The 18,255-nt window shown below is 41.7% G+C and overlaps 1 protein-coding gene across 1 annotated transcript in view; it reads right to left on the bottom strand.

Annotated features, from left to right (window-relative positions):
• The window catches only part of LOC145417857 (uncharacterized), a 146,498-nt gene that overhangs the window by 64,732 nt on the left and 63,511 nt on the right, over positions 1 to 18,255 (bottom strand). The window contains exons 19-21 of the mRNA XM_080286476.1: positions 13,165 to 16,892; positions 7,330 to 7,664; positions 231 to 326 (exon numbers count right to left, since the gene is read on the bottom strand). Coding sequence (XP_080142602.1) covers positions 231 to 326; positions 7,330 to 7,664; positions 13,165 to 16,892 — 4,159 coding nt within the window. The remainder of the gene's footprint in view (positions 1 to 230; positions 327 to 7,329; positions 7,665 to 13,164; positions 16,893 to 18,255) is intronic.

Raw genomic sequence — 18,255 nt, 5'->3', positions numbered from 1 at the left:
TTTGACCCCTTAAGCTGAAAAAAAAAAAAATCATGTATCTTGTAACCTACAGATCATATTCAGCTTTGAGTAGATTTTTGAATTGGCAGAGTTCGCTGGAAGAGCCTCCCATTAAGTAAAATCATATGGAGGCAGCTAGAACACAGACATCCTAGGGCTGAAGGGGTTACTGTACAAACAATCCATCACACACATACCATAAAGCTCAATAAAGTTTCAGTGGACGTTACCTGGTCCTCCCCGGCGACGAAGTGGCCGTAGAAGGAAGCTTTCATGAGGGCGGCGAACAGACGCTGACCCAACAGTTTCTGGCCCAACCTCATGAGCTGTTGGGGGATACGTCGTCAGGAGAGAGGCACTGTGTAAACGTTGGTGGAGTGTAGGTGTGGTGTGGGAAGTGTGGATGTTGTGTGGGGAGTGCAGGTGTGGTATGGGGAGTGTAAGAGTGAGAAGTGTAGGTGTGCTGTGGGAAGTGTAAATGTGGGGAGTGGAGGTGTGGTGTGGGCAACGTCAGAGTGGTGTGAAGAGTGTACGTGTGGTGTGGGGAGTGGAGGTGTGGTGCGGAGAGTGTAGGTTTTGTGTGGGGATTGTGTGAGTTGTGTGGGGAGTGTGGGTGTTGTGTGGGGAGTGTGGGTGTGATGTGGACAGGGTGGTGTGGTGTGGGGAATGTAGGTGTGGTGTGGGAAGCGTGGGTGTTGTGTGGCGAGGGTGGGTGTTGTGTGTGTGCTATTTTCGTGGAGTGTGGGATGGTGGTGGAGAGGCAGTACTGTTAAATGTGGGTGGACAGTAAGTGTAGTGTTGAGAGAATGGGTGTGGGTGTGGGTGTGAGTGTTGATGATGTGTGTAAGCGTTAATGAGTGTGTGCGTGGGTGATGATGGCGGTGGTCGGTGTTGGTGGTGATACTGGTGTTGTGTTGTGGTAATTGTACTGATGATGGTGACTGTCGTGTGATAGAGAGTGTGTGGGGGGCGGAAACAAGTACTGTAATAAGAGTGCTGGTAGCGGTGTAAGGGAGCGGTGTTGGTGGTGGTTAGTGGTGTAAGTGAATGCTGGTGGTGATTAGAGATGGGTGTGGATACTGATGAGCGACTGTTTGATGGATAATGACCATGCTGGTGTGAAACATGATGGTGAATTAGGTTACAATGACAGGCGTTGAAATATGGGGCCGTATTCTTGTGGATATAGACACCTTGGTATCTTACACCTACTCCTAAGTGATATTTTCAGCATCAAATATTCTCGTGCGCTTATCTCATCTATATAACAATAATATATGCGATATAAATATAATACAAGATATACTGCCATGTGCGGAAATTAACATGTGATGATGAGGACGACAAATTCGAGAATACGGCCACATCAGTATGCTTGTAATGAGCACAGACGGTTAGCTAGTGATCTGATGCGAATGTCAGTACAGGTAAGTAATGTGATGGATTTAATCCCTCCACAGGGGCGACGATTGTTCTAATCTAATCCAGATAATGTGAGATAGTATTTACTCCAGCCCCTTCACACACGATGACGATATTTCTGCCATATTCTGGCTACCGACAAATTATTTTATTACAACTACGATGGACGACATCTCTGGGACCGAAGGGATTGGAAACAGTACGCACTTACCAATCCATTCAATGACTATTTACTCTTTTTTCTAGCCACTGACTTACTCGGTACTGTACAGTATTTCTAAGGCTTCCAGATTTCCCGAACTGAAGGGGTTAATAAGGATTCTCCTAAAGAGAAGGCCTTACAATCTATTACACAAATGGCAAATTGAGTTAATGGCAAAGGCGAAGGAATTAGTGACGGGCAATGTTCTCAATGATGGTGATTGATGATCAAGGGTTGGTAAGTAAGGTAACATCACACAACCAAATGTCCCTTCATATTGCCATAGAAAAGTCCTGCCTCCCATACTTCACAGCAAGGGAAAGTCGATATATAATGCGGTCTGTGACTGAACGGCTCCGTGAAAATGCCATGACGGTAACAATGATCATTTTAACGCTCAGTGGTGAATACTCGTCAGAAGTTTACAACAGCTCAACTTCTCCCGAGGACTGAGTTAAAAATGACTGCTGATGAATAAGTGGATGTCATTTACTTTGTACACTCCCAGTTCAGAATCCTGCACATCTACCTGGAAGTAAATAATATCATGGAGCCTGAAAAGAAGTGAGAAAAGACTTTAAAGGTGAGCTGAGAGTGAGGAAGGAGGCGATGTGGCAGACGAAGAGGTTGTAAAGTTGAAGTTAAGGAGGAAGAGTTGAGGAACAAACCATAGGCTAATACATGTGACCCTATTTTCCTCAGATTTACTTTTCTTCTGATAATACATGAACTATGATCACAGCATTGTGACATACACACATAAACAGTTAAACTTTCACTGCTATGATGCACTCAGGTGGACCTATATTATAGTTCGTCGACGATATGCTATAACTGAGAAAAATCTTAAGCAGTCAAAATGTTAAATATCATCTCACTAGCCAAAGGAATGTGACTTCAATTAAATACCGGTATTAATGTAGTCTGGCTACTGGACATGGAAAAGTATAACATAGGCCATCGGTCAAGAATCAGACTTTCCCCAAGTCTACGTCTACACATCACATCTAATAAAGCTGAGTGAATAAGCGAACTGACTATATATACGAAGCATACCTCATATCTGCTGCCTTGAGCACATGGTGGTGGTGGTACAAGACAGCAGGTGTACTGGGAAATTACTACATCACCTGTGACATATCCCACTGACCTCGTTATCACTATGGTAAACGCAGCCGTTAAATTAGTAAACCCTGAGAACTGAGGCTGTGAATGTCGACACATTTACCGTACTTTGGGATAGTCGACTTCTGAAATTGGAGTCTGGAGGGATTAGCCATGCCATTCATTAACCTTTCAACACCGTGGTGCTTTAGTGTGCTGAACATAATTATCAGGATGTAGCAAGAAGGAAAAAGAAACATACAGAACATAATCTGGCTCAGGAGTAGAGAACTTCACCAAATCTACGTCATCACTGATCAAATGTTTGAAGTTTGTTTTTAAAACGTTAGCTTGCCCTTTTTTCTGTGATTAGAATGAATTTCAGTAAGACTGTAAAATCGACTAAGGTTAATAGAAATTAAAGACAAGACTGATGAATTTGTGACCGTTAAAACGCTAAGCCCGTCTCAGACAGATTGCCAATGCGCGGTACGTCAATGCCCTCACTCAGTAGTTCTTCAAAATACAAAATCTGTATGACCTAAGGTAGGCCTGTGACTGCAGATAACAAGGAACACGTCTAAATTCCAGGTTACTATTCACTGTTTGATTGGCTGCATAAGTTACAACCAAAACTGGAAACGTACACAAGTCCTCTCACATCCGATCTTCCCAGCAGGGCGAGGTTTGAAGTAACGATGTCAGTTTCAGTATGGTCTCAAGACCTTGGGTTTCAGCAGCTGGCGAGCTGTTCTTACTCGGTTTCATCACACGTGTCTTGTCTACTCTCCAACTTATGATTATATATATATATATATATATATATATATATATATATATATATATATATATATATATATATGCAAACGAGGGTAAGGCAACATTGCATCTCAATAAAGATGGGACTGCGTTGCTGTTTCACGAAAGGGTAACTTGTTTCATTAAAAAAAAAAAAAAAAAAAAGTTCTCTTGCATAACAACGTTGAGAATCTGAGAGCAGCACGTAGGGTGACAGCTTCTTGCCTAGCGACACCATCACGCCACGCCCACTCACAGTCACCACAGCACAGCCACAACAATATTGCACAAAAGCATACAGGAAAACAATAAGTACGTTTCCGAGACGGTTACAAATATTACTAACAATATACTTCATACCACAAGAAGCGACGAAACCTAAACCAATAATGTTTAATAAACTTTCTAGGTTACCGTAATTTAAAGCTAATACCCCGGTACCTAGTTCAAAATGAAGCAACACCATCAGGTAAAAATAATTAAGAGTACAACAAATAATAAATACTGTAAGTGGCAGTCACATGTGTTCTGTAGGTGTAGTCTACAAGTGTTGCCGATAACGCATGGAACGCATTACCTGTGTGCTCAAAGTTCACACACGTTGCATCATCACTAGAGTGCGTTCCATCTCACCTGCTGCGTTAATTGTTTTGCCACCAGAATGTATCTGTAATCCTGTGCGACCTTACAGAACTTTAAGCTGGGTATGTATGTGCAATACTGGTTAAGGTACTTCTACCATGAAGATCTGTTCCTTATGTTGCTCCCTTTTAACGCAATGACCTTGGAAAGCTGAAAAAAAAAAAAAAAAAAAAAAACACGTACTGAGGTAAAACACATGACAAGGTAATGATTACAACACCTCCGTATGGTACTGCATGTTCTTGGTACATAACATACTGTCATTCAGTTCCTTTGAGTAGGCTACCTCTGTATGGCATTGCATGTTCTTCGTACATAACATACTGTACTGTCATTCAGTTCCTTTGAGTAGGCTATACACCCTCCTTCACAATACCCCTTAGGTCCCAGATTTACTGTGCGAGGGATTTAGTTGGAAGGGTGATATAGGCGCACTGCCCTCCACCTGTCGGCTCATAGTTCGGAAGCTCATAGGTCCCTACACAGGGCTTCCCTTCTTTAATAAATTTTGAAAACGTCCAGTTCCGTCCCATATTGAGGACACGGGGCTCAAAGAGGTTAAAGAAACTGATAGATTTGTTGGTGTTTAACCCCTTAGGTCCCAGAGTTGCTGTGCGAGTGATTTTGCTGGAACGGTGCTAGGCGCACTGCCCTCCGCCTGTCGGTTCATAGTCGCGAAGCTAATAGGTCCCTACCCGGGGATTCCCTTCTTTAGTAAATGTTGAAAAAGCCCAGTTCCGTCCCACATTGAGGACACGGGGCGCAAACAGGTTAAATTACAAAATTCGTTCAAGTTCAAAAAATGTACGGCCAAGACAATATACTCGTACTAGTTGCTTTTACAGAACTCATAATTCTTAATGAAATATCCTGACTGCAGCCCCATGGATGAAATGAGATTACTGATGTTCAAAAGCTTTGATGAACTTCATATTCTGTACAGCTCTTACTGATATTGTTACCTCCGCCAAGGAGGTTATGTTTTCACCCCTGTCCGTTTGTTAGAGTGTTGGTTGGTTGGTTTGTGTGCAAGATTACACAAAAACTAAGAGACGGATTTCCACGAAACTTGGTAGAAGAATGTGCCTTGGCCAAGAATAGACTCCATTAAATTTTGTTGCGGATCCGGATAAAGGTGCGATTCCAGGAATTTTTTTTCATTTTAACATTGCGAGATAGGGCGTTTTTCGACATTTTCGTAAATTTTCAGTGAATATTACATGGATGTTGATGGCGAGGGTATGCGTTCTACTGAGTGCTATTCTAGTTTGTTTACTTATTTATTTATTATTTTTTGAGGAGGGGGAAGATCGTGAAGGTTGGCACTCCAAGACAGTTCGAGATGGACTTGAAATTTTCAGGAGCGATGTATCTTGGCTGCAGGCTTCTTTGGGCACATTTTTTTCCCCCCTTAGTACCAGCGCGGCACTAGCGCCGTCTGTTTGTTTGTTTGTTTTTTCCATTTTTGCTCTCCTGCGCAGCAAAAACTACTGAATCGATTGCTTTGCAGACGTTCCAGTATGTAGTCATCAAAATATACTAGTGCGCCTGGGTACTGATACTGAGATCCAACAAAAACTTTTTGAAATGGAGAAAAATCAAAATGGCCGCCTCATGCCTGAAAGTCCTAAATCAGAAAGTATTTGACCCATTTTGACCAAACTCAGTGGAAATGTTGTGGGTCACGAGTGAACATGATTTCCATTGCATGAATGACCTTATCCTTGATCTCAAGGTCACAGGTCAAAATCTGTAAAAAAAAAAAAAAAATTGAGTCATACCGAAAGTCCATTGACATTAGGTCTACAATGATAACAAAATTATTCTTTGAATACTAATGCAACAGTTTTTAGAATTCTAGTTTTGTAATTATAATTTATCTCGTTTCACACACATACCGGCACAACCACTGTGCAGACGCATAATGTCCAAACCTAACACCATCTTCTTGAGCACCTTGATTTCACTCTGTTAGATTAATAAATATTACGTGACAACACAACATACCTTTACAATCTGATCATCAAAAATGATCACGGTTGTCAATCCACCAAAATGCTGGTGAATGCTTGCTACTGTACAGGTTTTAAGAGATGTTCCTAACTAATTATGATATTCACTATTCTAATACTTACCTGAGATGGCAATATAAGTAGAGTCTATTACAAAACAAAACAAAAATTAGGTATCTACATATAACATATATATATGTATGCCATGTTAATCCAGTTACATCAGTTACACTACTCGTGTTGCCAATATTCATGATAACACTCTGCTCGTGTTGCCAATATTCATCATAACACTGCTCCATCATAAAATCTTTTTGCAGTTTATGGGCATCTATGATGTATCGTATGTATGTACAATGCCGTACTATGACACGGCTCACAAGGTAATTCGATGGCAGAAACAACTGTCCAACCAACATTAAAATATTCAGCAAATTTCACACATTGTTAAATGGCAAGAATGTTTGGGAAGACAGTTTTCTTTGAGGACTGGCATCGTCTAAGGCAATTACAAATACAGGCTGTGATGACTCTTCACGTTTTAGCTACAGTACTTCAACGGGCAAACAGTGAGAGCTCTACAAAACGCTTTAAATATAGTGGCAAAGAGCAAAATTCATTTACTTAAAGTATTCAGCTAAGTGTGTTACACCTTGAAGCATTGCTTCAATGAATAAATTGACTTATAATTAGCAGCACAGGACCAGACGAGGCCAACTTATGTCACATTACATCTCTAGGACTCAGTCTTAACTGGCCTGAGCCATCAACTTACCTGGGCTCTGTTAAGAGTGAAATAAACTTAAAATTTAATTTGATCAAAGCTTAACGGACTGCTCTGTTTATTCCTCACAATTCTGTAAGTGAAACTGAGTACTTAATTCAGGAATACGTAACATATACAGCTTAGGCCTTCAATGGAAGGTAAACAAACCAGTCCTTGCTTTTCTTGATCGATTTTGACAGGAATATGTTACAGTAGGTTATCCCATCTTACTAGGTTGTGGCCTGCCCTGATTTTTGGGTGTGTTCATGTCAGGTCAGGCTACGGGGCTCCAAACTGGCTCTCTTGTGGGGTCGCGAGGTTTGTAATGTGACATGAGGTTCGCGTCGTCGATTCTGGCGCCCGCAAGATGGCTGGCCACGAACCTTCTCGTTGTTCTCCACCAAAACATCCATACCGCACATCTTGAAGACCATTAGGGCCCGCAGAATTTCTGATGTTGTCTTGCTTTTAAAGGCGGCTTCATGATCACAGAAGGTTAGATCGAGAGAATCTTTATTCTCCTCTTTATGTGAAGCGGTGTCCAGCGTACTGCTCTCTCCAACCAGAGAGGCAGCGGCCGGGGTTGATTTGTGGCGGATGTTTACACCCACAAGGGGTCTGCTGTTTAAACCCCAACATAATTTGGTATACTTTGTACCATATCTAACACAACTTTGAAGAGTGCGAGGCAGCGTGATGACCAGCACGGGAGCCATTACTTAACTGACGCATCGCCGCTCGGCAGACTCTCAGACTTGGTTCACGTGTGACATTATACGACGTCACGTCTACGTCACAGATACTGAGCAAGGTGATTGGCTGCCAGGGAGGCGTGCCGCTAGAGGCTGCCGTACTGAGCTGCGCGGGAATTTAATATATAGTTGTACAAACATTAGCGTATATACCTGTCAGTGCATGGATGACGTCATACTAGTTGTCCAACGTTACCAAATATAACCATAACCAGACGATTTTTAGCTTTAGGAACACCCCAGGTATAACTTTTTTTTTTTTTTAATCTCAGTATATTCCATTCAACTTAGTCGTCTAAGTTAACTGATCAACTCCAAGGATCTCAGTGGATCACATTATAATACATCATGGCGAAGCACCCCCGGACTAACCGAACCTGGGGTACTTACAGGGACAGGCTTTGGACAACAAAAAGTACATTTGATCACGGATGTCCTGTGCTTCCCCGGTATGGGATCCCATCCTATCCAACACCCACTAACTTCAAATACCTTGTAGCCCATACAAAACGCTCGATGCATCATTGCTGGCTACACCAGTAATACTCCCACAGCCCACTTACTCTCTAAATCCTCCCTTCTATTGAATATCTTTATATAAGAGGCACACAATTCTACACAGCTTTCTATTAACACGCAACACCCTTATTATGACAGAACCACGCAATTCAATTAGGCACATAAAACCACCACCACACAAACATTACCAGACTCTCTCCAGCTTCCACCTCCAGACATTCCTACACTAATAATAAAGAAACACCTATGCACCCACTTATGCCAGGCAATGCAACACCTTGACTGGAATACAATACTACAAGTCTCCCTCCTGATGCCCACCTATCAGAGGTATTCTTTCAGTGCTGATCGTATTCACCTAGCTTGGCTTAGATCTGGGCATCACCCAAACCCCCTAAGTTACCAGCTTAGATTTAAGTTGGGTAGAATCACAGACAACAACTACCGTACTTGCACATGCGACCCACACAACCCAACACACAAAATGGAGCACTGTACAGCACATGCTGTACTGACACCGATGGTGTAGGGAACCTATAGGACAACCCCATAGGAACAATAACTTATCTGCAGTCGACAGGTCTACTTGGTCAGGCAGACCAGGGTCCAGGGTTAAGCAACAACTCATTCACTTTGGCTACCACCAGATGCAGGACCACCTCAAAGTCTGAATCAATTATTCTATGCCAAAATAATCGTCTAAAATTATCCAGAATAAGTAAGACATCCTCGGATAAACCAGCTAATTGGAGATACTGGCCTTGTCAGTCTGAAAACCTCCCTTCTAAGTTTAATGAAATCATCTTGAATTTACCAAAATAGATTAAGATGTTCTTGGGTTAAAGAGGTATAAAGTAATAAACTTCTCACAGTGGAACATGAGGATACTGGTATCCATATAGATCTAACATAATGTCATCTGTAAGAAATGGGCTCCAACTCCATCTGTAAATCACTGATAATGATGCCATGCAATATCTCTGTAACAAAAGAATCAGAAGCAACGATGGGAGCTGACAGTTCACACTAAGCATTGTTGATTCGGTTAGGGAGACTGAAAATCTTTGACACGAGAACCACATAGTACAGACAGCATTTATTCACCCAGTCGACAAACTGGGGGATAAGATATTTACTACTGTATACCAAGAGAAAATTGAGCAAGAGAGGCAGACAACTGAGTGGCCAACATTGTTTACATGAGAAGTATTCAGTATAATATGATAAAGGGTGGGTTAATGCTTGTACAGGCATTGGTGTCATTTCACTTAGTGCAGTCACCAGATAGCAGCACTACAGTGAGTGAATAGTGGGCACACCAGAGTTCTCCTGTGTGTGTGTTTTTTTTTGGGGGGGGTCTTAATGGAGTAGTTAGTAAAGCAATCCCAGTCTGTCTGGCTGAACAGACTCATCAACTGGAGGCAAGTAATTGCTCCTGCAGGGCTGTCCTGTACACTGAACCACAAGATGCAGGGATGTGTGTGGAGCTTTGGTTCCTGGATGGATGCCACAATTGTGTCTCGCCACCTAGTTAACAATGGTACCATAGTAGGCTCTGCATCACCCTGTTATCTGGCTATATGGTTATCATCCAGCATTGTAGATAGCTTCCTGGGTCACAGGAGACCATTAGGCTTGTTACTCAGTGTAGAATCACCTAAGACAGCACTACATTAAGTGAGAGGATGACAGTCGCCAGCACCTACCACAAGAACTGCAATAATTTTACAGTGATCTGCTGTTCATTTTACTGATTCTGTCTTAGATGTGAAAAAAATATTTATCCTACTGTGCCACCAAAGTACTTGTACATAACATAAAAACCATGGTTCAGACTCTTCCAATACAATACAGTAAGAGTGATACAGCATCAGTTAAAACAGACTGACTGACTTACTGGCAAAATACATTGTCTTCAAAAGTAAATGGCAGCAGTAATGATTTATCTGATTTATTAGAAACTCTACAAAACATTTACCTTATTCCCATACTTTCATAAATGCATACTTTCCTGATCTACCAGAAGACCCGCCGACATGTCGTAAAATTACTACCGCTAATACCAGTATAGTACACCAGTCCTGTATGTGAGAGCCCTAGCATGTATTCAGTATGGACAGAGGGTGTTACCACTGAAGTGGTGACATGTGAAGGTGTAGGAGGGCTACTGGGTCTTGTGATAGTGCATTGCCCCCAAGAAATAGGCCCTGAAGCCTTTGGCCAAAGTATATATATATATATATATATATATATATATATATATATATATATATATATATATATATATATATATACACACACACACACACACACACACATACAATAAATGCCAAAGTCTGTGTTACTTCACTCCAAGACAAAAGCCTCTCCCCACTTTCTCCACTCTGGGTCGCTGGGTGATAAACTATTCTGTTCCTTTCTACCTATTCCTCACATTCCTTACCTAGTTGCTGATACAGTCTCTCTACCTACAGCCAGATGCTTTAATCCTAGGTGGGGTGGCCACAAATGATCATCTTCATTATTAACACAGAACTACCTTCAACTGTTCCTTTGTCATCTGATTTTACATATGGTGTCACCTGTCTGTGTCCATTTTTATTTTTTAATGTGATGATCATATCTTCTATTTTTACCTGCTCCATTATCCAAGACTCTCTCTTCTTATCCATTCAATCTGTCCTTACACAGTTATATCACTTTCATTTTCCTATGATCACTCCTAAGATTATGTTCTATAGACTTATGCTTAATCTGATCTACAAATCAGAACATAAATGATACACTGATTACATGCCTATGATACTTTCCTTCTATAAGGTAAAAGCAATGTAATCTTTGTAATGTTTCTCTGCTTACTAAAAAGTCATTTATCCCATCCCTAGTCCTGTTATGATTTTGTTGTCATGATTTGTAACTGTCGGAACTGCCTGTACTATGTAACCTATCATTATGTACGATATCCCCATATACTAGTACCTGCTCTATTTCTTACTGAAATGGGTTGAACAATGGACACAAAATGTAAATTTATTCACTAAACATTCATATTTACGCCTACACTGAGAGAGACTGTTCAGCTCAGTTATCAATGTTACATGCTCCTCATGATTTACTGCAGAGAACTGTCACTAACAGATCTAACCAATGGTGAGTGATATTCTAAAAAATCATTCTGATTTTTTTTTTTTTCCACCTAAGAACAAGATGAGGTACTGTACTTAATACAGAATAAGCAAACCTCTTCACTGAGAATGTTTGGGCTTACTGTCAAATGCCACCTAACTTATTTTTCTTTACTTAAAAAAAAAAAAAAAAAAAAAAAAAAAAAAAAAGGCCATGTAAGACATATATAAGTCCTACAATACATCATGGGACACATTCACAGTACATGAATGATCTTGAGAACAATATGATCATATCTTGTTATAAAGGCCATCATGAATCGCATATACTGTACAACAATTACAGATATAAATATAATTCTTCACTGCAAAGACAAAAATAATGTTTCATCACTATACTGTCTATTTTATCTTAAGTTACATCGCTTAACAACTATCCCAGCAAAAAATTTAGCATATAAACTAGTCCAGTTAATGAAATGTAAAGATGTTCACAGTTCATGCAAAAAATAAATTTAAGTAATCCCTAAAATATCCATAATCAAAGGAGGCCTCATCTGAGCAAAAATATGACATGTTACTAAAAACATCTATCATAATTTTAATTTGATGGAGTATCTTTCCTAATATTGTTTTTATTAGTTGTGTTAATATTATTTTATTATAATAATTACAGTATTATGAAATATTATAATAATTATTACCAAGACTTACCGTACTGACTCTGTAAATGCAGCTGCTTACCTGCTGTAAATGGGTCTGTTTGGCCATATGAATAGGCTTAGGGGTTCGTTTTTCGTTTTCGTTTCTGAAGGCTCCAACATGCTTGCATGCATCGGTTTTAGTCACCTAATGGTGGCTCTCCATGCTGCACGATCTATTGTAGCCTCCCTGTTCAGTCCCTTAACCCCGAGGTCACACTTAATGACCTCGTCCCATGTCTTTCTCGGTCTACCCCTCACAACCCCAAACCCCACCCCCAATATTAACACTTCTCACCATCTGCACCCAATTATCATCCCCCATCCTCTCCACATGCCCAAACCACCTCAATCTACCTGTCCTCATCACAACTCCAATACACTCCAGTCCCATCCTACCTCTCAACTCTTCCATCACAAACCCAGCCCCCCCCAGGCTTTGCACGCAGGGACGCACTGCACATCCACCTAATCATTGTCATTTCTGTACATCTGAGCCTGAGAATATCCTCCTCCTTTACTGCCCAGGTCTCATTACCATACAGCATTACACTCCTAACACATGCTGCATACAAAGACTCCACAGCATGTAGGAAGAGTCCTCTCAATGTCAACAGGGGTTAAGCAATAATAATAACTGCATCATCATTTTTAAATTTTTTACAACAGATACCCTCCTATATTTATGCATTTCAAATACTGTATCAGTACAACAAAATTCACAATACAATTTGAAGACACTCCACTGTGAAATACCCGGGGACTCCACTTTCATATTACATGTACTATTTTTTAAAACAAGGATATGGGTCACACAATAAGTCACATGTCATGCATGCCTTTGTAATCATGGCTCCACCTCACAGGCATAACCATCTGCAAATATTTTGCAAGTGACACGAGGGTTGGTGACGGAACTCTTAGACTGGAGATGGCTGTACATTTACATAATGTGATTTGAATCCTAAAGGTGACAATAAGGGTGACTTCCTGCCTTCTAGTGATTTGGCCTTAGGCCCTCCTGGGCCTCAAAAGAAGTAATATGGGTCTGGATGGTTGTCTTAACTACATACTGCCCTTTACCACTTTTCACATGACAGTGAAGTGAACTACAACCCCCTAATCTAATGTGATGATATCATCAGAATTCTCATTTTTGTCTTGTCCTGACTTTGGTGGAGGTTTATTTGGAGACTGTTGCCTAATCTGTGGTGAACAAATTTGCTGGCCAGGCCTTGGCTGTGTTCCACGCTGGCCAGAATTGGGCTGTGGCCGCTGGAGGGAAGGAGCTGGGAATCGTTGGGGTGTGGAGCCAGGATGGCGAGACTGCCCTGCAACTGGCTGTTTTTTCGAAATCTGATTCAATAGCCCAGAAATATTCCCCGAGGAGGATCCTCTCCCATAAGCCAGCTGCATTAGCTGAGCAGTGCTCAACTGAGTGATCTGTTTACTGACTGGTGAGGTAGGCATGCTCCGCCCTTCACCCCGAATAACTGTTGCACTCACACTATGACTGCTACCACCATCCCTTCCAGTACTAGGTTTATTTCCTCCTAATCCAAGAGAGGCCTGATATGCTCCTAAATATGAAGAAGACTGGGTAGTTGTCACTGGTGGCCTGGTGACAAGAGATTTTGACTTTACTCGTGGTGCAGGAGTTATAGTCATGCCCTTCGGTAGGGACGGTTTGTTAGCTTGTCCTGATGAAACAACCTTCCCTCCATTGCCTGAGTTGCCAGAGAGAGCTGTAGATGTGCTGGTGCTGCTCATGATCTCAGCAGCCACTTTCCTCATAGGACTGGATAAGCCATCTAGGGCAGAATCTGTGTTCTGTGCCTTGGCTGGCCGAGCTTGAGCCTGCAGTTGAGGACGGGGTCCTGAACCCTTATTTGGGGAGTCTTTTGGACGAGTGAGGGTTGTTCCGGCTGGTAGTTTTGGTACAGAGGAGTTTGCCTGAGAATTAGAAGTAATAGATGAATTGGACTGTGAGCCTACTGGCTTGGGAGATGATGGTCTTAATGATGATGTTGTTGAGGGAGGATTGCTACTATTAAGTGTTGGTTTAGACACAACTGAGGTTGTGGCAGGTGATGGTGTGGTCTTACCAGAAGTACTAGAACGGGACACTGAGATCACCGATATTTCTCCTCTGTTCTGTAGGGCTGGAGGGCATGATGTTTTGACCGGGCTAACTGTTACTGACATACTAGGCTTCACAGGTGTACTGGCTGAAGTAGTACATGGTTTTGACGGGACTGATGTAATGGAGATGCCATGAGCCTGAGATCTAGCTGCCAAAGCAGTGAGTGCTGGCCTAGTCTGACTGGTGTTACTCTGACCTCCTTGAGAAGTTCGTGGCCCCTGTGCCTGAGATGGAGATACAGTTGTGGTTGAGCCTAGGACTTTTTGTGGAGGTGGCAATTTAGCAGTTGGGGTGTTGCCCTGCAAGGTGGACTGGAAATACTGAGACACACATGGAATGCGGAGGTATTTCAAAAGTTCAGCCTGACAGTACTCTAACTCCTTCTGCTGAGCGTATCTACCTGCCTGGTCAAGAGTTTTACTGCTTATCAGAGTTTGGATGCGAAGCAAATTTTCATACAACTTGTACGCTTCCTGTATTGCCTTCAAGTTTGATGGGCTTCTGGCTTGGAAATATGTTCCTCGGCCTCGACCTCGACCCCGGCCAGTACCGGGTGGACGGCCTCTCCGGGCCACTGGTGGCACTCCAGTCATAGTACTGGACTGGCCAGACTGACCAATATGGCTGGGTTGGCCAACAGAAGGTGGGGGAACTGTTGTGATGCGATGCTGAAGATGCTGGTTTCTGGTACAAAAGGCATCAGCCTCCCTTAGAATATTAGCTCGATTATCGTGCGTGATGCCCCTGTACGAGGCATATGAGTCTGTCAGCATCTTGGCCAGGTGTGGTTCCGAGCCTGGCAAGTGCCGGCTTATCTGTTTGTATGAGCGGAAAACATCAAGAAGAAATGCCATACGACGATTACCATGGATGGGTGATGAATCTTTGAATAAAATCTTGTGCTTATCTTTCATAGTCTGTAAACCAACCTGAGTGGCATGCTCTGATAGTAGTTCTCTCTCATTGTCACGAAGATACTTTTTATCCTTTTCAGGTGAATTTTTTAATGCAAGTGCTATTTGCAAAATGGAATAAAAATCCTTAACTTGTGGTAGAACATCTAGGGTAAGTGACACACAACGGTACATGTGGGCAGCAAAGCTACCAGGACGATCAACCTCATCATTTGGAATTCGCCAAACACCATGGAAAAAATTACAGTTACGAGGCTGTTGGATCCACACCTTTCGTTCATAAAACAGTCCATTCACTGGCATGTAACCAACTCTCTGCCAAAAATCACACCCAAGTAGGTAGTTCCTGGCTCGGTTGCAATCCTTGTAATACTTGGAATTATTGTAGTAGTAAGCAAGACGATAAAGTGCCTTGTAATGCTGTGGAAACCTGGAGAGACAGAGTTTAAGGGCAGTGATGCACCTTCCAATGAGCCCTATATGGTCAAGCTTTTCAATTACTTTCTCCTCTACCACTTGAATGTCATCATCACTATCTCGTCTTTCCTTTCCAACTGCATTGCCAGTGCCTTCGTTCACTTTTCCAAAACCTTCATCACCATTCTCTAATTCATCAGTTTCTTCACTTTCCTTTCCATCTCTCTGACTGGCCAGTTCTACAGCATCATGGATCAGCTCATTGATAACATCCTTAATAATATCCATTTTGTCCTCAGACTGCAAAGTCATTTGTGTTTTCTTTGCTACTGGCTCTACATCATGATTTTCATCCTCACGCTTTCTCTTCTGAGAGGTATGATCTTCTCTCAAAGTACTGACATCAGTATCACATACCATATCATCACCATAGGCATCAGTTTTGTCATCTACTGTAGATTTCCATTCTTTACAACAAGCAAAAGGCCCTTTAGCAAACTTGTCAAGGAATTTGGTGAATACCTTGACAATATCTTTATCAACACTCTTACCTTCTCTTTGTTGCAAGTACTTCAGAATGTAAACATGAGGACGATAGTACATTTCAAGGGCTTCAACTGAATATTCCTGAGGGCTGTTATAGTTAATCTTGTTGGGATATCTGGCATGAATTGCATGTAAATGTTCACTAGCTTTAAGGTAATACTGGAGAATTGTCTCTGGAGGCCTGCTCTGCTTCTCAGAAATCTTTCCCAACATGTAGCAATGTAACCATCGTTCATCAGGCAAACTGTCATCATCCCATCCTTCTTCTCGTATATTAAGAGCCTTAGTAAAACACTGTTCTGCCTTGTTCAGCATCTCACCTTTTAACTTCTCTAGAAGCTCAAACATTTCCAGGCTGATATCTGGGTTAAGATCCTGCTTCAGGAGACGAGAGGCATGTGAATGAACCATGTACAGAAGGCCACCAAACTCAACCCACAAGTTGGTATGATATTCATCCAGCTGGAGAGCCTGATGAAGGCAGCGCACTCCAGCTTGGGCCATTGCAAAGAATTCTTCCAGATCCTGAATTACTTCACATGAGTTGAGTTGTGTTTCTAGTATGGCTTTCATTGCCAAGCCTAGTGGAGCCCATGACTCAAGCCTATCAGAGTTTATAGTAAGGTCCAACTTATAGTATTTTATGGCATTATTCCACTCCTTGTTTTTGAAGTAATAATCCCCTAGTAAATAGAAACAGTCTCGTACAACATCGCTGGAAGGATTGATGGGAGTGTATTTGCACTCTTCTTCTTCTCCCTTGATATATGCCTCGACTGCGGCCACATGGTTCTCTGGTTGGTTCTCGTCAGGAAACAGGGCAATGATTCTGCAAGGGGAAAAAAAAACAGACAGTAAAAATATAGAAAATTACAATGCATATCCTGGTCTTATGCAACTACCTATATTCCAGCCTAGGCCATTTACATTTTCAAGAAAGCCTAGTGCACATTAATTTGCTCTAGTTGTAAACAGTACATTTCCACTATTACAGAAAGGTTTATGGCAGAATTCTTTCTTTAACACTGGCATTTTGGAAAAAATAGGAATTACAGTAGACCCTCAATTTTATGGGAACGATTTGCATTAAACCCTTGTGCATGGAAAGATACATGGGCTGGGGGGGGGGGGACAGTCTGCATGGGAAAATCCCCCAAATTGGCCTTCATTTGTAGACATTCCCCCCCTCCCCCATTCCATGGTCCAACCACGAAGGTGCACACTCACCCTGCCTAGAATAAACAAAACAATGTCTTTTTGTAAGATTTTGCAAAGACAAATGACTATAATTCAACACAACTGAATTATGGGATGTGAAATGGTCTGTTTACACTGAATCAGCTGGCCATGCACACACACTCATACACGTGCACACACACACACATACACACACAGTTTGGATTCAGAAGTGGAAGGTCATGTGTTTATAACTTGTTGAGCTTTTACTCAAGAGCGATTGACGTGGTACAGGAGAGAGATGGTTGGGTGGATTGTGTGTACTTAGACTTAGAGAAGGCCTTTGACAAGGTACTTCATAAGAGACTAATGTGGAAACTAGAATATATAGGAAGACTGAAGGGGAAACTTCTGGAATGGATGAGAAACTTTTTGAGAGACAGACAAATGAGGACAGTAATAAAGGATAGGATGTCTGGATGGAGGGAAGTAACAAGTGGAGTCCCTCAAGGCTCGGTGTTGGCGCCAGTAATGTTCCTGATTTACGTAAATGATATGGTAGATGGAGTGAACAGTTATGCAAGTCTGTTTGCTGATGACGTAAAGATCTTGAGGAAAGCAGAGGTTGAGGAGGATTGTAAAATACTGCAGGAGGATTTGGATGGGATACACGATTGGAGCCAGACGTGGGAAATGAAATTTAATGTAAAGAAATGTAAAATACTGGAAATGGGTAAAAGTACCAGGAGGCCATCACTGAATTATTTGTTGGGTAATGAATTAATCACAAAAAGGAGAGAAGAGAAAGATTTGGGAGTGCTGGTCCAAGATAGTTTGTCACCAGAAAAGCACATTAAAAAGATAGTTGGAGAGACTTATAAACTCTTGACTAACATAAGAGTAACATTTCATTATATGGATGAGGAGATGATGAAAAAATTGATAGTGGCCATGATCCGCCCCAGGTTAGAATATGCAGCGGTAGTGTGGTCCCCACACAAAAAGAAAGATATAAA

The sequence above is a fragment of the Coenobita brevimanus genome, chromosome 111, assembly GCF_032717465.1.
Source record: "Coenobita brevimanus isolate Jiangsu-jjx chromosome 111, ASM3271746v2, whole genome shotgun sequence".
Taxonomy (NCBI): Eukaryota; Metazoa; Arthropoda; class Malacostraca; order Decapoda; family Coenobitidae; genus Coenobita; species Coenobita brevimanus.
Note: the sequence above shows the minus strand (reverse complement) of the source record. Positions and strands in the feature narration are given on the sequence as shown.